The sequence below is a fragment of the Aquila chrysaetos genome, chromosome 25 (assembly GCF_900496995.4).
Source record: "Aquila chrysaetos chrysaetos chromosome 25, bAquChr1.4, whole genome shotgun sequence".
NCBI lineage: Eukaryota > Metazoa > Chordata > Aves > Accipitriformes > Accipitridae > Aquila > Aquila chrysaetos.
In genome coordinates, this window is record NC_044028.1 from 1,907,088 (window position 1) to 1,928,409 (window position 21,322).

A 21,322-nucleotide genomic window follows, 5' to 3' on the forward strand; every position below is an offset into this window, starting at 1 on the left:
AAAATCCCCCCCACTCCGTGCACAGTCATGTCCACAGAGATGACAATATGTCTGAGAAACATCAAAGCTCTTCTGCAAAGCCATAAACATGAGAGCACAGATTGCAAGCATATATTTTACCAAATGGCCACTTAGCAAAGTTACAAACTGCCCTAATAACATCCTAGCAGCCACAGCTGGTGGCCTCATTATTAGGAAGCATTTGCTAAAGATGCTGGCTTCAGCTTTAAGGCTCTTCCCCTACCCCTGCACCGCTGCCAGGCCAGCAGAACTGTACATGCTGGCAGAAGGGGCCTTTCCTTCTGCACACTTCTACCACCTCCTTGAACAACACAAGGTGACAAAAATTTTGTGCTGCCACACATGCTCCCCCTGATTTTGAGCAGGATACCCATTTATTTTCCTCTCTACACTCTAATATGTGGACAGATGCTGCAATATGGTGCAAGGTTACCATGCACCTGCCTATCACCAGCAGCTTGCCAGCACAAGACAGCAGTGGTCCTACGACTTGGCAGCAGAGATCAAGTGTACTTGCACAAGTAAGTGCAACCCATCGATCTGGTCCATTTTCAATATTAAGATGAAAAGGGATGAGACAGGTGTTTTACCAACCTGCTCGTTTACACTGAAGCAAATTAGGAAGAGATCTCATCATCTGCTCCATGGGCGATGAAATTGTCACAGAGAAAGACGTGGGTGTGCTGGTTGACAGCTGGCTGAACATGAGCCAGCAGTGTGCCCAGGTGGCCAAGAAGGCCAATCGCATCCTGGCCTGTATCAGAAATAGTGTGGCCAGCAGGAACAGGGAGGTGGTTGTTCCCCTGTACTCAGCACTGGTGAAGCCGCACCTCAAGTCCTGTGTTCAGTTTTGGGCCCCTCACTACAGGAAAGACATTGAGGTGCTGGAACGTGTTCAGAGGAGGGCAACCAAGTTGGTGAGGGGCCTGGAGCACAAGTCTTATGAGGAGCAGCTGAGAGAACTGGGGCTGTTCAGTCTAGAAAAGAGGAGGCTGAGGGGAGACCTTATCGCTCTCTACAACTACCTGAAAGGGGGTTGTAGTGAGGTGGGTGTTGGTCTCCTGTTAGGTGGCTGGAGATAGGACAAGAGGAAATGGCCTCAAGTTGAGGCAAGGGAGATTTAGGTTAGGTATTAGGAAAAATTTTTTTACTGAGAGGGTTATCAAACATTGGAATGGGCTGCTCAGGGAAGTGGTTGGGTCACCATCCGTGGAGATATTCAAAAAGCAAGTGGACAGGGTACTTCAGGACATGGTTTAGTGGGCTTGGTTATTGGTTGGACTCGATGATCTTGAAGGTCTTTTCCAACCTAAATGATTCTATGATTCTATAATAGTTGAGGGCAGACTGGAAAGGAAGAACAGTAAATTCCTTCTCTAGCACAACCAAGTCCAGAAGAAAATGCCTGTCCATACCCCCAGCTGCTAAAACTATCCTGACAGAACTGGGTAATTTAGGTCATGCCTGACAAAAGGGGAGGGCTACAGCCTTTTTGTTGGTCCTCTCCCCACTAGTGGATATCAATGAGCTTCGTTTTGGGGACCGAGTTTATTACCGAAAAGACAAAAACCAAGGGCTGGAATTTATTTGTTCTAAGAACCTCAACATGCTAATAGGGAAATTTTCTGAGTGCTTTTAATAACCCAAATGATACCTTTAAGTCCTAAGTCAGCCTGCATACTTGATAAAGTGCCTTATCATTAGTTTTGTTGGGTTTGTGTTTAGAAATGTTACTACATAAAAAACTTCAAGAATAACCAGTCCATAAAATTTGTCTCATGCTGTTTTAACAGGTCCAACTTGAAAGAACTTGAATATGCCATAAAACATTAAAATGTATTTCCAAAGTTCTTACTGCTTTTCTAAACACTAATGAGCCCCATGCACACAGGTTTGAAGATCAAAGTTCTTGGATATGAGCTGTCATCACTCTGATACTATCATAAAAGTACCATTAACATTTCCAGGTAACAATTAGCAAGAGTGTATTTACAAATGTACTGTAGTGCATGAAATAAGGAAGCTCACTGAAACAAGCAAGAAAGCTCAGCAGGAAGTACAGAAGCAAAAAGCCTACTATTGTCATGGTTTGTGCAAACTCCTGCAAACTTTTCACAGCCAGAAATGCAATAAGGGCATGATATCACTATCTACTTTAAGAACGTGAAATTCTTTTGACTTTTTTTCATCAACTGTCTCTTTTTATAGACAGACATGTTTATATGCATTGTGGTGTAAATCATTTATGCTGAATGAATCCAAAATTCACTTATGTATCAAAACACTGATGCAGTATAGCTGACCTAGGAAAAATACACATAGCATGGACTCTGACCAGTTTCTACAGAGGGAATCTACTGTAGGGACTCTTTTGAGTCCCCTCCGCAATAAATACTATCTAAAGCTGACATCGCAGTCTTAAGCAGGACTGAAGTACTGCAGGGGCCTTGTAAAGTTCTTTTGTTCTAGAGAGATTTTTAGCTAGGGGATAACACCAGAATATCAACCAGGTCAGCGAGTACCAATTAAGAATTTCAAAACACAAGTGACATCTCAGGAATACTGTATGCTAAACAAAGCTGAGTGTGCTCCATTACAGACATCAGTCTCAAGCTATTTTCACGACAGACGAAAAAGTTCACAGCAGAGATGAAGAGGTCATCTGCTTTAAGATTAAGTAGTTTGGTAGAACCTACCATCATATCACTTCTGAATCCAAAGAAAATTAGCAATTAATTTAAAATGTTTGAATTTCACCCAGTTCACACTTCATTCCATTTGTCAGGTGAGTCTTTTTTTTTTGTCCTGCTTTAGTTTCCCTTTCTACAATGTTCTCTTATATAAGTTGAAAGACAAAAATAAAACAAGAAATCTAAGCTCCATGATTTTAGTATTTAAATTAAATGTACCTGCCTTCCGGCCTTTTATCAAAGGAACTGGATGCAAGTTTAACGAGAAGCACTGGAGAGCTCTGAAAGAAAGATCTGGGGGTACAGACTTGGCACAAAACACAGCATGAGTTTTCTCTATCAGAAAAACAAAAATGAAAATTACAATTAATCAGATGCATTTTCTAAAACATCAGGATAATATCTGCCGATGAACATAAAATGCCACAGGGCAGCCCTCTACAACTGTGTTCAGGGAAAATGATTTCTAGTCACAGAAATAAGCAAATGCCCCTAAAATAAGGAAATGTCATAATGAACAAGTCTCCACAAGTTTATCAGTGACTGAATTTCACAGGCTTCTGGCAATTCCTGTGTCAAATGTAAGGCTTCAATCCCTCAGGTGATACATTTATGTCATCTTTTATCAAAATATTACTAGGATAAGATTTTCAAATTTACTTTTAGAATTGGTTTACCTTTATTTCCACAAGCCTTATCAGTCACACACACAAGCACACAAACACAGTTATTGACTCGCACCTCTCCCTGTAGTGACTCAACACCAGATTGAATTGGTCTGTTAGATTTCCAAAGCAGTCTCTATGGATTAATCACAACTACCATCTTTCCAACCATCTCTCCAGCGCTCATCCACACGAGAGCAGTCAAATTCAGATTTCCCCAGTTTCCTGTTCACTTCATTATGAAGAAGACACAACCACTGGGAGAAGTTATTTCTGTTGCTAGTATCAGGCTGATTTGTACGTAATCTGCAAACAGGGAAGAGGAAACAAATGTTACTTCTTTACAGTCACCAACTTCAATACCCAAAGCAGGCCCATAGCACACAGCCAGCCAGAGTTGCCTTTTCTGCTATTGCAAGATGAGTCACAAAGAGAACCCAGAAGAGAGCACACAGAGAACAGTAATTATCAGAGGCCAAAATGTCCACCATAAAATACTGATGGATGCAACTGGCTTGGTTTCGTTCACTGCCTAGTCTTGTCAACTGGAAAAGACACAGGAGTCAAACCAGCTTATCTATGATAAAAAGCAAGAAGTACTTGAGTTCATCAAAAAGCTGAACTAAAAAAAAAAATAAAAAAAAAATGAAAAAAACTGAACAGATGCTTTGCCATGTGATGCCTGCTAAATCAATAATTAGGTTTCAAGCTTTTTTTCCCTGTGTTCACCATCCAGAAAAGAGGAGTTGAAACTTTCGAGAAACAAGGTGACAGCAACAGGAGTAGAACACTTTATCAAACATCACAGCCCATTTTGGTCTCTGCTGCCACTGCTGAGGTTGCCAATAAAGGGGATTTTCTGGGGTAGAAGAACACTTGCCTCCTGAAAGCCAAATTATTTCAAGTCCCAGTCTAATTCCACAACAGCGTGCAAATCCAGTTTGAACAAGAAAATCCCGAAATTGCCTCAGGGATGCCATGGAGGCAGCACACGACCTAACAGCACAAGAAAAGGTATTTGTTTTTTGAGTAAGTGTACCTCTGATTTATGCAATAGTGGAAGAAACCAGTTCAGGTAGCTAACCCCAAATGCAGGAAGAGCTACTGATATGCAAATAGCTGCTGCAGCCCAGCATTTCAGGCTAGCCCCTTCAGCAGCAGCCACCAAAAAAAACCCCTGACAAACCAACTCACCTTTCCCTCAGATCCTCAGCACAGTGCTCGCAGGGGTAAAACTTGGAGAAGAGGTTGATGAACTCCCTCATCTCCTTCTGCTGGGCACCGGTGGGGTGGTCGGGGTAGTACGCCGCCATGGTGTGCAGGAATGCCCAGGTGTTTCGGCCAAGCTGCTCGCTGTCGAGGGGACAGTCCGGCGGTGGCTCTTTCTCCTCCGTGACCGTGGTGTCCTGGAGCAGGAGAAAGGGTTGTGAGTGGCGGCCGGTGCTTGGTGGGGAAACAGCCCCTTTGCGCTGAGGTGGGAGGACGAGATGGGGGGGAAACAGGCCCTTCGCACCCTCAGCGGGGGACAACGGCAGAGCTCCCCTTCACACCCGGTGGGGAGAAGATGGAGGCCCCCTTCACACTCTCACAGAGGGGAAACCCTGCCCCTGGCCCCTTCACACCCTGAGGAGGGGGGGACACAGCCCCATCGCACTTGGAGGGCAGGGTAGAGGCCCGCTTCACAGCTCTAAGGGGCTGGCGGGGGGACACGACAGCCCCCCCAGACCCCCGGGGTGACAGGGGAGGCTCCCGCCGCCCCTCCGGCGGGAAAGCGGCCGCCGCCTCACCCCGCCGCCCGGGGCCGCCCGCTTCCTCTGCTCGCGGAGCCAGCTCTTGAAATCTGTGCAGGCTCGGCACGGCTTCTTGGACGGCTCCTCCGCCCCTGAGCCCGCGGCGCCGTGCGGGACGGCGAAGGGAAAAGCGAAGGAACCGCTCTCGGTGCCTGGGAACGGCGAAGCGCCGCGACCCGGCCGGCCCTCGCTGGGCGCCGCCATCTTGGCGCCGCGGTGCACCACGGGCCGCCGCGGGAAGCCGCCATTTGAATTGTCCCCGGTTTCCCTCAGGCGGCAGCGGACGGTCCGACCGGTCCGGGCCCGGCCCGGCAGCGCGGGGACCCGGGGCCGGGGACTCGGGAGAGCCTCGCTGTACCCCCGGCCGGGCGCTGGCTGGAGGGACGGGGCTTTTCCCGGGTCTGGGCGAGGAGGCTCGGCCTGGGCGTTTGCCGTTCAACACCACACGCGGAAGCGTGCATTTCTGATGGGTTTTTTGCTAATACGGCAGCAAGCTCTGGGTTTGAATCTTGTGTGTGAGGAGAACAGGGCGGGTTTTCCTTCACACGGTGCAGTGACATGAGCCTCCCACCAGTGCTTGTCCACCTCACGTCTGTGTGTGTATATATATATATATGTATATACTGTGTGTCACAGAGCTCATGGCATGGAGCAGCTCTCCTACATGCCGACAGCAGCAGCGAAGGACACTTCAGCGTTATCTCCAGCACAGTGATACAATCAACAGCGTGACTGAAAGAACAAACAAATGGATAGCTCATTTCCAACTCATGCACCTGTAGGAGAACACGCCCGTATCAAATTTTACGTGTTTTAACACCTGTCGCATGCTTGTAAAACTATATTGAGGAAGGATTTACTTGCCTCTTTCCGAGAGCATTTGCACGTGTTACATGAGGGCAGGCACGTCGAAGAAGCGAGCCCTCACCTGTGGCTGGGCTGCTCGGGGCTGAAGGAGAGCCCAGGCCTTGCCCCAGCTCTTCCGTCTCGAGCGGACATTCAGCAGCTTTCCTTTTACTCCTGGTGAGCCACAGGCTTGCGAGCACGTGAGGACGGTGACCCAGCTCCTGGGCAACGGTCCAGCACAGCATCAGCTTCAGAGCTGGGTCTCTCACCCCTTGGAAAGGTTAATTAGCTGCGGCTTGGCACTATGCTAAAAGCGAAGATAAAGCTTTTGGCCCATTCATCCTATGTGTGACCACGTGAAGCACACCCCGCAGCCAGCCTCCGAGACACAGCGGCCTTGGGAAATTCTTGATGGGTGTCACAGGATGAAAAGTCAGAGGGCAGCACAGACTTGCTCTTTTCCTTCTTTTTGGCTTGGCGTTGTTGTGCCATTAGAGGTCTTGAGGTTACAGGATGAGTCTCCCAATGTGGACAGCGCACTCTAGAATGTGAATTTTGTATCCACTTCCACTTTTCACCTCTTCATGTCCTGCAGGTTGAGTGACAAATGTGATTATTTTGTTTAATGCAAACATTTATGGCTGGGATGGAGGTGGACCAAAATACCATCTTAAGAAATCTTGTATTGGCTGGCTGGGATAGGTTTTTGCCTCCCTTCTCTCCTCCTCTTCCCCTTCAGGCAGCACCAGCCCTTTTTGTGTCCCTTCAGGCAGCCATGGCCTGGGACCTTTATCCTTCGCAGCTCCTGCCCCTACAAATAGCTGTACTTTTCCACATCCTATTTCTTCCAGGCTGTTTCATAGCCTGTTTGAAATGCATCTTGAGGCTTTTGCCTGATGTTAAGTGCTGTTGTGCCACCAATTCTGCGAAGACACAATTTGTATGAAAGTTGCTGGAAAAATACTGCTCATTTTCAGCTGTTATCCTCCAATATATTTAACACAGCATGGTGTAATGTTTAGCAGGTAATGCATTATTTTAGAGAAATGCTTCAAAGACTTGCCTTTGAAAAGATTTCAAAACTTAGTGTGATTTACGTGGAAATGGCTGATCTGTTTCCTGGTCTGCGTAGCGCTGAGCTGATAATCTGGATCTCCATCTTTAGGCCTCCTATTTACCAGTGCTCCTTTTTTTTTTTTTTTATTTGCAATTTCATGAGAGCATTTCTTTGCTGATATTCATGAGGGAGGGAGAAGAGACATAAGTAACTGATAGGAACTACTGAAATGGCTTTGTCTGAAGTTATAGACAACTATATATCTAAATTCTGAAGGAAAGATTCAAGTAGGGGAAAAGACATTCTTTATATTTGTTTTCCTTACCCACCAATAAATATTTAAATGGTGTTTATGACCTCATTCTTTTTTTTTAATTCAGGAAAAAAGTTATGCTGGTATCTGGAAGAGAGACCTGGGGAATTTCCTACAGTGCTTTATTGCTTAGCCTTCAAGCAATTAAATAGCTGCAGAGATGTTTCTAAGTCAAAGCAATCTCCTTGTTCAGCTGTTAACAGTCTGTTTGCTTCCTCTGTAGTGATTTCATTTATTGAGTTAGTTAAAATATAAGCATGTTTTATTTAAAAGGAAAAGGTTCATAACCTGGAAAGAAGCTGTTGCTTACAGAGGGATTTGTGCTCAGTGTTGCCTCACCTGCCCCTTTCTGGCCGGCTGTAAGAGCAGAGCTGGCTCTTTAGGAAAAGGTGCTCCCAATTTTCTCTATTTGCCTTCATGGCCAGCACCATCTTGTTTCAAAGCAGGTGAGGAAAAAAATGGAGAGATGCTCACATTCAAATCAGAGCAAGGAAATCCACTTTGTCTCTAACTGAATCCAAGAGTACGGCCTAATTAATTCTGTCCGAAGGAAGGAACATGGTGCAGAGCAGAGGCGGGACGCGGCAGCCCTCCTTGCTGCTCTCCCTTGGACAACCCTTCTGTTACGTCCCAGCAGGAGCCTGGTGGATGCCCCGTGGAAGATCCCGATGGGTGCCAGTGTTCAGCCGCGTGTCCCTCACAGGCACTGTGTGACACTGGAGCATCCCTGTGCGTCCTCGCACCACCGCTGCGCCGTCTGCTCCAAACCTGCCTGAGGGTGCTCCGACCAGGCAGAGAAGCTGCAGTGTGGGTGCGCAACATGTGAGCTCGGTGGGGATGGAGCTCTGGGGCCGAAGGAACCCGCGGTGAGCCCCGGCAGGCCGGTGTGGTGCATGCTCCCACCTAACCCTCCGGTTCCAGCCCTGTGATTTAGGAGCTGCCAGTGTTGTAGAGCCTGTTACCAAGTGAGCTCCTAACAAAGACCCCTCCTAAGAGCGGCTGCTTCCTGGGGGCAGGGAGCAAAGCATGGCTCCATCCCGCGCTGTCCGGCCGAGGCTTCCTTGGTGCGTGGTCCAGGCGCCTGCTGACAGTGGCACCTTGCAGTGCTCCTGGGCGTGGGTGCTACCAACAAAGCACCTATTTTTCAATTACTTATGTCCGTGAGACCGGGCTCACTGAAGTCTACTGAATAGGTGCCTCTTCCCAAAAGCTGCTTAATCTGTGACTGGAACAGGGTAATGCACAGGACGGCAATGACGGTAATTACCAGGAAGCATTAGTAAAACCTGTGCTTGAGAAAACGCAAAGGGTGTGTTTGCCTTTCTCAGAGGAAGACTGCTGTTTGATGTTCTGCTTTTATCTTTGGCACTTGCTAAACAAGAGCTTGGGAACTGGCAGCTGACAGTAGGTGCACGGGGAAGGAAGAAGAAACGGGCTGGCAATGGGAGATGACCCCTATTTGAGGCCAGATATGCATCCCTCTGCCCACTCTCTAGCATGACAGTGGCAGCTGGGTCAGGACACCCACCCCGGGGCCGGACACCTCCTTGGCCCTCTGAGTCCCACTGCACTGTGGTCAGAAAGTCGAGTCAGGATGGGAAAAATGCATGGTACAGCCATACCCACAGTGGGCTTCAGGCGAGGACAAAGGCCTGAGCTTAAATGCAGCTCCTGAGCAAAGAAGGGGTGACCCCAAGGAGGGGTAACCCCAAGGAGAGGAGACCCCAAGGCGGGGTGACCCCAGGGAGACTTCACACAGCTCTTTTCCCAGCCGTCTGACCCCAGGTTACAGCAGGATGCGTATTTATGTACAGATATGATTACATCTACGGAAAGGCTGCTAATTTTCAAAGGTAACTGGCTTAACTAACACAGAGACGACAAAACTCTTGCTGCTATCTGCACAGCTCGCTCTCTAGGATGCAACAGGATTGTATGGAAATGTAATAGCCTGCAGGGTCAGTGAGCCCAGACTGCCTACTGGCATGCATTTCTCTCCATTACTGCAATAAAAAGTTAGATTTTGACCACAGAACAAGGAATAATATTCTCATTAGAATGAGAATAGAGCCTTCTGTGTCATTTGGGAACCTGAACATCACTGACTTTTCATTAATTTATTTAAAGTTATTTGGAAAATTTCACCCTACACATCTCAGGATTCTTACCATGGTTTTTGTGATGGTTTTGTAGGTAGTTCCAGCTGAATGTAACTGTTGCCCTCTCCAGGGGAGTACACCAACAGGAAGCTGACTCGTATTTACAGGTAAAGATGTGAGCCTGAAGTCCAACTAGTTACAAAGTCAGCATCAGGAATTAGTCATGCAGTTGTTTGTTTGTGAAATTACAGTCAACTAGGAAATAGCAGCAGAAAAAATTAATGTATATTTCCAGGTAGGGGAATCATACTGAAGAGTTTTGTTTGTATACAAGAAATGCATCACCTGCAAAATTTCCCAAGGCATGAATTTATCTCCCAGTTATCAGGAAGGAGCCCGCTGCCATACTGACACACTTCACTGCCAGTGATTGGGTGAGATATCACTCTCAGTTCAGATCTGTCCAGAACTATTAAAATCTGTTCAAAACAGTCTGAGGTATGTTCAGACTTCACACAGAGTATACCAAGACTCTGCATTGCTCAAATCTAGGGGCCTATACCCAGACACTGCAGTAAGTTATTTTGAAGTTTTTGCAGTTTTTACCTGTGGATCCTCTTGCTGATCAAAATAAGAACTCAGAAGTAGTGGTGTATATATTTGCAATGGCAGGGATAGGGAAAAAAACAAATTACTTTCTGCATGTTGGTACAGCCAGTTCTCTGACACTCGTGTCATCCTCCAGTCTGTCTCCTACACCCCAGACTCTCTCCAAGCATCCATGGAACACAGCAAAACTGGGTTTTGAGAGCTGCGCTTTTGAAATCAGTTGTCCTGTACAGGACAGGTATACCTGGTGGTTTCTGTCTTTTTTCTCATCCTTTTGCAGCTTTTCCTGATTTTGGGGTAATTCCTTTTTCTAGGAGTAGGTCAAAGCAAGGGGACAGTAGTAAGTCTCAATCAATGGTAGAGGAAGAGATTTTTCTCAGATAACAATTGCTATGAGAATGTGTTGAATCGTTAAGAATTAAACATTAATGAAACAACAGTTCTCCTTCCACGTTACTCTTCTCCCCGCCAGGCTTTTGAGTGAAGATTAAATATTGTCTTCCTTGTTTTCTGCAGGGGGCAAGGAACACAAAGGTCTTGTCTTTGCTCTGAAATAAAGGTGAACTTTTAACGTGAGCTACCAGTGCTGGTGGAAACCTCAGAAGAGATAAGGCACTTTGCATATTCTGCTTATTGATGGCAGTGGGGAATGAGGAAAGGGTAAGAATAGGATGAGCATTTCTCTGACTAATCTGGGAGGAATACAACGGTCTTGTCTCTGATCAGACTTTACCATATGTAGCGTGAAATAAGAATAGATTTTGCCCAAGTGAAAATAGTATTTCTACACGTTCACCAGTGCTTGCTTTGCTCACCGTTAGCTGTACAGGTTGTGTTGCTGGGATTTTCCCCTGACAGTTCTTGGAGCGTGCAGGGTGGGCTGTGCGCTGTAGAGGCACAGCCTCCTCGAGGCTTGAAACCCCTTGGAAACTCAACCCTGCTTTCTGTCTCCCTTCACATCCCATAGCCAGGTCCCAGCATGTACACATGCTGTGTTGGCCTCAAACCACACAAGGCACTCATCAAGCACACACCCCCCCCCCCCCCCCTTTTTTTTTCGGTAGAAAACAATGCAGGAAACTTTCTCTTGCAGCAGCTTAAGTTATATTCTCATCCTTCCTGGAAGTTTTCTTCTTAAATCATGATTTTGTCCTTTGCATAACCCTACAAAGTCATGCCATTTTTACAAAGGAGCTATGAAATTATTGCAACAAGTGCTTGGTAAACAGGGGCCTGCCCGGCATGCCCTAGGCGGCGAGCAAACCTCCTGCAAAAGGCAGCTTTCTCCCTGGGCTGGGCAGCTGAATCCCAAGGGCATTTAAAGGAAAATTTTCTGTTGCTTTCACCCCTCCCAGCTGGCCAGTGCGAGGTTTGAGGGAGTTTGATGCAATGCTGTGATTTTATACCAGCCATCTGGCTGAGGCCACGCTGTCGGTGACCCGGTGGGGGCATGGGACCCCTGTGTCCTGAGCCCTGGTCTCCTGCATGGAGGCAATAACCAGGGACGCCCCAGGCACAAGTCCATCGCAGGAGATTGCAGATTAAAGGGAGTGGGACTCATGCTGAGGTGGGAGGGTGGCAGAGGAAAGCAGAGACAGGCATGGAGCAGAAAGGAGAATGAAAGTGCCTGAGGAAGCCAGCCCCTCTCCATGCGCCGGCTCACAAAGCCATGGCGATTGCGTACAGTTTCCTCGTGGAAAAGGCAGATCAAGGGCTTGTAGAAAATGAGCACTGTCTTTTCCCAGCACTGCTGTAGGAGGCCTTGCTGGCTGGCACTGTTTCTAAGACAGCTCAGGTAGCAGCACTGCAAAATGACTTTTTCTTCCTTCCAGCAAATGCTGCCTTACCAGCCTGAGCTGGTGGAGAACAGAGAAACACATTCAGCCTTAATGGATCTTTGGTCTCTGTAGCAGGGGAAAACTATTACAAGCTGCAGCAATTCACTGTGATCTAAATAAAAACTCAGCTTGCAGGTATTGCAAAATGCATTCTTGGTGCTGTGCACACACTGCAAGTTCATCACCTGGAAAGGAAGGTCCTGCACACAGCCCCGGTATAGATACCTACCGTCCAGCTCTACTGTTATTGTACATACAGTGCCAGTTACCGCAGCTCTTCATGCTTGAGTCCTAACTATCATAAAGTAAACCTGCCTATGAGGAGTTAGCGAACCCCCTGCATTGAAGATGGCCGTGCATCTTCTGAAGCTACTGCAATGCAGCCGCTTCTGGGGGTGGAGAAGTGCCGCGCTGCTGTGTGTGCTCAAAGTATTTCTGAATCGGATTCCACTGGCCACTGAAAAATGCTTTAGTGCCTGCAGCAGCTGCTGAAACTAGGAGGAAATGAAATATCTTCTTCTGGATTAGATATTGCAAAATCCCTCATCCCAGGCTGTGTGAAAGTTCAACTGCTTCCTTTGTTCATGAGGTGAAGGATATTTTTGTGAGCTCTAGTGTCTGATTTTTTTTTTTTTAAAAGAGTCTTTCTCTATTTATTGGAAGTCTAAAACCTCTTTGTACTCTTAAAATCAGCTTTTAGCAGCTGGGCTTTTCATTAAAGGTGCTGATAGGTCATGTGTTATCGCAGGTGACCTTCAAGAACAGTAAAGGGCAGGTTTTGATCCTGAAGGTGATGGTGGGAAAAGATGAAGCTCTCCTACCGGCATCGTTCCAGGCAAGGGCCCCCCTTGGCTGTGCCTGCGGCTCCTTTCCATATCTCTTTCTTGCAGCCATAGTACCTCAAGGGTGGTTTGAGGACTTTTTCTTTCTTTGCCTTTCCCTGGTGAGTTTGCAAGACGTCAGTCAGTCTAAACTCTAGCAGTTCCTCCTGTTCTGGGCATAGAAAGAGAAATGCCTGATTTAGAGTCCCACACATCTGCAGCCATGAGATGTACAGGTCACTAACCAGCCCGGACCTGACCTGTGTACGTGGTAAATGATGTTCATAACATGGCTCCTTCTCTTTTTCATGTGCGTGCACTTGTACCAAGGCCATTGCTTGTTAGACTTGGAAAATGGCTGTGGTGGAGCTAGTGAAGAGTTGCCTTTGGCTACCCCCGAGCAGCCACATGCTCAAACTCTACCTCTGGCTCTCATCGGACACAGTGAAGGATTGGTCCAGGCACTTGTCCCACCTAGGCTGCTGTACTCTGGTTAAACACACTGGATTAAGTTATTCCTGATCTACACTGAAATGAAAAGAAAACCAGACCCTAGGTGTTTATTTGTCATGGATATTTTACACTCGCTGGAGGGAAGCTGGTAATGGAAATAGTGGAGGGGACAGGCCGGGTGGACAGGGGGGACTCCCTGAAGCCACTGGATGACCTACCCTGTCCTTCAGACTGTGGGCTATTTGGGGCAGGGACTCCCCATGACTAGACCTTAGTCACTTTCTGTGTCACAAACAAAAGTATTTCGTATACCCGGAGTGGCTGTTTTATGGTGGTAGCGATGTTCCTCGAGTAGCAGGAGGCAGAGCTCCACCTTTGCAACGTATGCATGGCTTTCTTGAAGCAGGCTGCAAAACAACTGCAGTTATTATGGAGGAAAACTTGCATTTCCTCAGTCTTGTCAAAGCTGGATGGTCTGCTCCTATATATCACTTGTTAATTTATCATCTCTTTTGTACCTTGTAAAATGACTAAAGAAAAAAGCAACTGCTGTCCTCAAAAACTATGTAAATATATACTGATGATGAAATAGCAGCACCCAGCAATACTTCCTGAGTTTTACTTTTCCCAGGCAGACCACTCCCAACCTTCAGTTAATAATTACACATAAAGAGGTACCGATTTATGGCAGGATGATATGGAAGTAGTAGAAGATGCAAAGTAAACTTGACAATGTAAGGAAAACGGTCTTTTGTTTTGGTTTTTGTAAATGTGCTCAAATGCATCTAGCAAAGATGTGGAATTAATGGCCTCTCCTAATCAGTTATCCATCCTTCCCAACAGAAATGGCCCTGACTTGTCAGGGTTTTGCGTAGGAGGAGGTGCAGTAATGCTGTTGGGGAGTGCTTGTGTTGGGATCAAGGCACGGCCCTTCCTTCGGATTCGCAGATAACGTCACTTTAGACTAATGTGACGTGACTCATTACATCAATCTCTTGAGCAGACAGTTTCTTGACATCAAACTTGACAACACCAAGGCTCTGCAGTTGTTATAGCAATATCGTTGCCTTGGTGTTGTCAAGAAACTGTCTGCTCAAGAGATTGATCTACTGTGATGTGACTCATTAGATCAATCTCTTGAGCAGACAGTTTCTTGACATCAAACTTGACAACACCAGGGCAACGATACTGCTATAACAACTGCAGAGCCTTGAACTGAGCTCTCCGGGACACCACCAGAAGTGTTGTTATCTTGGAGTAGTCCCTGGCCATTCTCCTCCCCATACCTCTGTTCTGCATTGCAGTGACCTTTGCTTCTGCAATATGCTTTCTCAATAACCAATTATTGAGTTTTGAGTAGATTTGCTCATACTGTGCTTTACCTGAGATCCCTGTCACCAGCCAATCTCCCCCAGAAACTCGGCTCTCCAAACTGCATGGCTGGCTCTTCAGCATCAGGTGACTTGCAAACCTCCATGTAGTTTCACCTTCCTGTTGTAACATTTGACCGTATGTTTTCCACGTCCCCCTCCTGCCTGGATTCCCTGAAAATGGTGAAATACGGCAAAGCTTTTGGAACTAGCAATTGCTGAAACCAAGGCTGTTTCCTACTCTTGTTTCCACCAGCACCCGCAGTACCTGCTGACATGGAGTGACGTCTGAACCTCCCCTGGCCATCTCCTGCGCATACAGAGATTGCAGCTCCTCTAAGATCTTAATTGTCTTTTGTTTTTCCCATTCAGGGTAAATTTGTTTAAACCTTTACATTCTTGGAAATACATTGTGTTTTGTGTTTACTCTGAGACAGGAAACCAATCAAATGTGCTTTGCTGAGAGTCTGGTTCCAGCTATTTCCGAGAGCCATGTAACAAAGCCATGTAAAGGCGAGCTTGGCCCTGGCTTGGCTCCCAAGGAGAAGTCTGTGAGCGTGGGTATGATGACAGGGAGTCGGCAAAGGGTTTTGCCACCTCGGAGAGCAGTAGCTTCTAGATAAGCACGATCGTAAAGAATAAACTTGCTGGACAAAGTGATTTCTTCTCTCTACATAAAAACCTTACCTTTTGAGCCAGGTAGATTTAACAGCACGTGCTGTTGCTGGACCCTTTGTGAACAGCGGGATGGAGGGTCTGATTCTGGGGCTGTTGAGGGCAGCGAGCTGCTTTGCCTTGCCTTTCTGCAGGGCAGCTCCTGTCTAGCTTCATGAGCCAGGAAGTGCCCTGGAGATGCCATCGAAGGGTTTTTCCCACCAACTCTGCACATGGGAACGCAGTGCTCTCTGGATAACTTTCCCTTCCCAATGCAGAACATATATCCAGCAGCAATAGATTAAACTGCAATGAAAACACTTCCTTTGTCCCCAGAAACTGCCATCCTGCTGCGCAGGAACAGCCTCACATGCTCATGAAACACAAACCATGGCCCTGCTCACGGTATTTTCTGGCCATCCAGAAGGAATCTTCTTGTTTGGCTTCCCATTCAGATTCTGGTGGGGTGTTTCTGGTAGATGAAAAATCATCTGCAGCTGTTGCTGAGCGTTTTGAGACAGCAGGTGTAACTGGAAAATGAAAGGGAAGGCAGGGCTGAGCCTCTCAATTTGGGCTCCAGTAATGATAATGATTCAATTTAGGCTTCATCAAAGAAGAGGGGGAGGGAGGTCTGAGAAGGCGGTTTGATCACACAGATGCCCATCAGCCAAGTCATAACCTGAGGCATGCTAAAGGCAGCAGTTCAGTGAAAGGACAGGCTTTCCAGGGCTGTAATTACTGCTGCTGCCGTGCCTCCAGGCAGTGGGAGCGGGTCCATGGGAAGAGCTGCTGGTCGCCCTGGGTGGGTACGGACACCTGGCTCGATGCGGGACAGAGCACAAGGCACTTGGAGCTGAGTCTCTGTTGCGTATTTACACCTGAGAAGCTTTGGGACTTTTTCAGTTACACCCCAGGGATGTGTTTGTTCATCCTTTGCTCCAGCAACATTGGCATCAGCATCTCCCGCTGCTTTCTGAGAGCATGCAAATATTAATATAGCTACCAGAAATCCATTTAAAATGAAGTATCTTAGCAGATGGAACAAGGCAGTAAAGAGATTTGTAACAGCTAGCACACACGTCGAGTTGTGCCTGATTTGTGCTTTACAAGAAGCTGTGTTCTTAATCAGTTTTTGGACCTGGTGTGAGCACAGCCCAAGCTGCAGGCAACTCCGACAGGCACATCTGTGCAATATAGCCATAAACACAACACATCCATCCCTGGAAATGTATTTTAGTTCACAGCAGGTGTTGCTGCCCCAGTGACCTCCCAGACACCCAGGGATGATAAACCGACTCAGTCGCAGGGTCAGGCTCGCTTCCCGGCATTATTCTAGCAAGGATGTGATAAGATGCTTCTCCTCCCCAGCTCTCTGAACTATGGCCTTGCCATCTGCACTCCAAAGTATTTGCATGTTACAAGCAGGGGGGCAGGTAAAAGGCACGCGGTAGTTTGCCAAATTACGGAATTTCTGCCATCGTTACTGGGCGGAGGAGGAAGCGCCGGAACGCCTGTGCCCTGCCTCCATCTCCAGCATATTTAACCACGGGAGTCGTGCCCGGAGCTGCATCTCTGCTCAGCCTCCAGCTGCCCTGGGGAGGGAGGAGCAGGCTTGGGGAAGATGAGCTGCGGCAGGTACCCAGTGGATGTGAAGGCTATAGGCTTGATGCAATGCAGAAAGCAGAAGGTACTTTAATGCTTTTTTTGTTGGTTTTTTTTTCCTCCTTAAATATTTACAAATCGGGAAACTAGAGGGCTTTTTGAGTTATTCTTACAGGGGTATACTTGTTCATTTCCCCACGGTATTGGGATTACAGCCTTGTGATCTAGGACAGGGGTCTTGGACTTGTTTTTTAATGGGCTTAATATCATAAGAAAATGGTTATCTTCCATTCTGCTGTCTTTCTGTTCACAGTGTCATAAAATTCTTCCAGTTTTAACAATGATTACCCATTTGGGACTCTAAAATTAAGGAAATATTTTTTTAGGTCTAGTGTATAACTTAATTTTTTAATGTGACAGTCCTGCAGCCTGAAGCCAGAACTAAACCACAGATCCTGGCAAATGCTGATTGCTTGAAAGCATCCAATATTGAACATTGTAATTAAAAAAAAAAGCACTTCTTTTCCCTTTTATTTTTTCAGAACTACATGATGTTTGTGTCTTGGTCAGATCAGAACAACATTCTCATCTACCGGACATTTGAAGACTTTAAGAGGTTCCATGTAAGTGAATATTTCCCTGAAAAATACGATTCCTGTCCTGGGGAGGGGGAAAAGGAGCCCAGCCATGTGTCAGGGCTGCGAAGCACCACTGTTCTCTCCTTCTCCTCACTTTTAGAAAGAGCTGAAGAGAAAATTCCCTATCGAGAGTGGCTCACTCAGGAGATCTGACCGGACAATACCCAGGTTTAAAGGTAAGGAGAACAAATCTTTGATGGACCAACAAACACGATAGAGCTGTCGGGGACAGTTGTAACTGATGACATAGACTTCAGTCTCTGAGTCTGACCTCCTCTGGAACAGATTAACAGTTCACTCCTGCTCGTGGCATGGTACTGCTGGGTTATATCAATGATGTGCTTGGGTCTATTACAGACTTAAAATAACCCAGAAAGACTTTTTTTTTTTTTTAAATAGATAATTGCACTCGGTAAATTAATATTATACTTTAAATATTGGCCCAGAGCTCCTTGCAACATTTAAATGTGAACAAGGATAAATTTTAGATATTCATAAATTGTATCAGGCACTATCGAAAATGATAGGGAAGCAGAGATAGCTGCTGTCTTGGCTTCTTACAGTTTGGGCTTTTGCGGGAAAGGGTGGTAGGTGAGGGGACCCCCATCTTCAGGCAAAAGATGCTGCTCTCAAGGCATCCAGATCTGTTGTTGTCTTACACCAACTTTGCTCTTGTTATTTTAAAGATGCAAATGTGAAGCAGAGGAAGAGTGGGAAGCTGAACAGGTGCCTGGAGATACTGAAACTGCTGGAAACTTACTCCCAGGAGCTGCTGAAAACAGATGCTAAAATCTCCCAGGGTGAAGATGTGATTCAGTTTTTCAAGGCACAGACCCAAGACCTAGATCCCTCCTTCCCTGAAAACAGGTATGAAATCATATTTGTATTTTTTGTTTGTATGTGTCTTCATGAAACAGAAATGTTATAGAATATGGGTAGAAGAGAAACAGTGGTTACATACCAGGGCAGCAGAGCAGGGAAGTTCTACTGAATGCTTTAATGCATGTTTGTGTTGTTTCTGATGCCTAAGCTTTTCTTAGCTTATTGCATAGATGATTTTACCAAAATTAATACTAAACTCAACCTTCAGTGAGTTTTCAGTAAACCAATATTAAACTTTATTTTTAGTGTTGTGATAATGCCATCAGAAATTGGAGGGGAAAAGAAAAACCAGCCACAGCAGCAGCTCTCCTCTATTACACATCCCCAGGCATCCCAGAGCTACAGATGCATCGAAACCTTTGAAACCAAAGACACAAAGAACAAGACTTTCAAAGTCGCTAAGAAGGAAATTGTTGAAGTGTTAATCAAGGACATGACTGGTATGTTTGATAGGGATTCTTCTGTTTCAGGGATGGATGGTGTAGATTGATTCATAGCTTGGCAAATACAGAGTCAGTAGCATCACAAGTGCAGGCGCGTGTTTGCACATGTGGTGTGCTTACCTGGCTTTACACGGGAGGAAAGAACAAAGTGTCAGTACAGCATCAGCCAGGCACTGAGCTACTCTGCAGAGTGTACCTCCTGTCTCTTGTGGCAGAGCAGCCCCTACCCAGGGACTATGGTCATCTGTCTACTTGCAGGCTGTTAAATACCTTTTTTTTTGCTGTTTGCTGCAGGATGGTGGCTAGTGGAAAACGCAGACAAGCAGATAGCCTGGTTCCCAGCCTCATACCTAGAAGAGATTGACGTCCACAAGGACATCCAGAATGCCTTAAGCTCAAATGAGGAAGGTAAGTATGCTTCTGATCCCTGGGACACCACATTCTGCCTTCAAAAAAATGAGTTCTGCAAAAAACACTGCCACTTTAACCATTGCTTGGAGTCCCTGCCTGGATCTCTGGAGCTCTGACTTTTCTGATGAGCCCTACCACCAGCAGGGTCTCTGAGCAAATCAGTCACTCACAGGGACACTTGCCCTGCAGCTCTCACTTGCTCCCCAGGGCTGCTGAGCTGGTCTGTCACAGGGATGGAGGCATTTTCTCCGCAAGGCAAAACCAACCTCCCCCTTCTCTCTGCAGGCAGCTTGTACTTTGTTGTGCGGGCCTATGAGTCGCAGAAGGCAGACGAGCTCTCGCTGAACAATGGTGTCATCGTGGAGGTGGTCAGGAAATCTGACAATGGCTGGTGGCTGATCCGGTAAGGAGGCTTTTCCGAAGCGCTCACTCCCTGAGGGAGCCGGTTACCTGCTGCAGGTGCTTCTTGCCTGCTCCTCCCCAAGCAGGGTGCAAAGGGGCTCCCCCTGAGTTGACTGCCCTTGGCTAGGGACGGTTTTCCCCTTCCTCATGCCCTGTGTACAGCACTGGGCTGAGTCCCCTGGGTGCTCTGCTCCCTCCCCGTGGTCTGAGCTGGCAGAAGGGCTCTTCTCAGTGTTCCTTTTCATCCTCGCCCCTCAGATACAACGGCCGTACCGGCTACATGCCCTCCATGTGCCTCCAGCCCTACAAGAATCCTCACCACAAGCTCCAGACCATCATAAGCTGCGGGCTCAACATCTCCACCCCGAACCTCTGCTCCTCCCTGACGGCTCCCCAGCCGCGGGGTGAGGCTGCAGGACAGCACAGGGTTCAGGCTTGCTCTTCCCTTGACCGGACTGAAGAGGACATGAGCTCTCAGAGAAGCAGATCGCAGTCTCTGCCCAGGGCCAGCTCCACCCCGGACCTGGAGTCAGACAGCTTGTCCCTCAGCTCGGGGAGCAGCAGCGAGCAGGACGGCTGGCTGAGCTGGAAGCCTGACTTGTCAAGATCTCTGCCCGAAGTCGAGCAGGCCAGGAGCTCTCCCGCGGGACGTGCCTTGGCCACGCGCAGCAGCAAGTCTCCACGCCTCACCCACAAGGACAGGAACGATTCTGGCTTTGTGGAGTCATCTGCGGCTGATCTAAGTTACTCCCTCACTGACCCAGACTTGGCCGCTTGTGTCCCCAAGGTGCCCGTGCGCCCCTCAGCCCACGAGATCCTCCAGAAGTGCAGCACCATCACGAAGCGAGCCGTGCAGCAGTCTTCCTCCCGGCCGGCCCTCCAGGCTCTGCTCCCTCTCCAGAGCGTGCACTAGTGCCCCCGGGGAGTCAGGGGGGGGCACGGACCCAGCCCTGGGCCAGCACCACAGCCAAGCCAGGCACCCTTCTCACCAAAGTCCTGCAGGAGCCGTGGGCAGTGGCACAGGGAGCACCAGGGCTTGGGACTGTTGCTTTCCAAGGACACAGTTAGATCCTGAGGGAACACGCAGGTGGACGTTGCCTCCCTGGGTAACACGATTTGTGCTGCAGCTTGCACTGGGAGGCTGGGGAGCCAGGAGGGGCTTTACTGGAGTTAGCAGGAGAGGTTTTAGTGGTTTAACTCATCAGGGGATCTGCTGAATGGCTGCGAGAACAAAAAAAATCTGTTGGCTAGGAACCTCATATCTCTGACTGTTCCCTGCAGTGATGTCTGTGCAGGCACAGAAACAAAAGTGGTTGTAGTACAGCAGCTTGTTTCTCAACTGAGTAAGGGGGCCAGAGCTCATTTTTATGAACAAAACATTCCTCTTTCAAGGGGGTCTGATTGTTACTGAAACTCACAGCAGTTCTCATCCTAAACTCATTTGCTAGAATTGAGTTAGAAAAATAGTTATAGGAAAACTTAAGACTTTTATATAGATTGCTACCTTTAATTTTATTCTCCCAGGTATCTGTTAATTTTTTTTGAAACAAACAATTTAACCAACTTGTGAGGTGGTTTTTGTCTCTAAAATAAAATACACATAAATATCTACAAAGACTGCTTGTTTTTTATACTTCAAAAATTTGCCAGCTGGGGAATTAAAATTGCATTTATCTCCCTCCCAGGTGTTAACATTCAGGCCAGGCACAGGCAAGACA

At 47.2% G+C, this 21,322-nt stretch overlaps 2 protein-coding genes across 3 annotated transcripts; one reads left to right on the forward strand and one right to left on the reverse strand.

Moving 5' to 3' along the window:
• Positions 1-1,586: 1,586 nt before the first annotated feature.
• Positions 1,587-5,391, reverse strand: GFER (growth factor, augmenter of liver regeneration). 2 transcript variants are annotated; one of them, XM_030002293.2, is made up of 3 exons: positions 5,164-5,391; positions 4,571-4,782; positions 1,587-3,682 (listed from the first exon to the last, which is right to left on the reverse strand). In XM_030002293.2, the coding sequence occupies exons 1-3, from the start codon at positions 5,368-5,370 to the stop codon at positions 3,520-3,522; spliced, it is 582 nt and encodes a 193-aa protein (XP_029858153.1). In that variant the 5' UTR covers positions 5,371-5,391; the 3' UTR covers positions 1,587-3,519. The 2 variants fall into 2 exon arrangements, with proteins under 2 accessions (XP_029858153.1, XP_040976279.1); XM_041120345.1 differs by lacking the exon at positions 1,587-3,682 and adding an exon at positions 3,693-4,372 and having other exon boundaries at positions 5,164-5,376.
• An 11,357-nt stretch (positions 5,392-16,748) lies between these two features.
• On the forward strand, positions 16,749-21,187 carry NOXO1 (NADPH oxidase organizer 1). The gene is made up of 8 exons (XM_030002365.2): positions 16,749-16,913; positions 17,371-17,451; positions 17,567-17,642; positions 18,153-18,333; positions 18,595-18,788; positions 19,086-19,199; positions 19,488-19,605; positions 19,863-21,187. Exons 1-8 carry the CDS (start codon positions 16,848-16,850, stop codon positions 20,515-20,517), a joined length of 1,485 nt encoding a protein of 494 aa, XP_029858225.1. The 5' UTR covers positions 16,749-16,847; the 3' UTR covers positions 20,518-21,187.
• The last annotated feature ends 135 nt before the right edge of the window (positions 21,188-21,322 follow it).

Coding starts and splice junctions, on each gene's coding strand:
- NOXO1 (XM_030002365.2), top strand. CDS start 16,848: ATGAGCTGCGGCAGGTACCCAGTGGATGTGAAGGCTATAGGCTTGATG. Junction 16,914..17,370: donor TGCAATGCAGAAAGCAGAAG/GTACTTTAATGC, acceptor TTATTTTTTCAG/AACTACATGATGTTTGTGTC. Junction 18,334..18,594: donor CCCTCCTTCCCTGAAAACAG/GTATGAAATCAT, acceptor CTTTATTTTTAG/TGTTGTGATAATGCCATCAG.
- GFER (XM_041120345.1), bottom strand. CDS start 5,370: ATGGCGGCGCCCAGCGAGGGCCGGCCGGGTCGCGGCGCTTCGCCGTTC. Junction 4,783..5,163: donor GGGCGGCCCCGGGCGGCGGG/GTGAGGCGGCGG, acceptor CTCCTGCTCCAG/GACACCACGGTCACGGAGGA. Junction 4,373..4,570: donor GCTGAGGATCTGAGGGAAAG/GTGAGTTGGTTT, acceptor TTGTGCTGTTAG/GTCGTGTGCTGCCTCCATGG.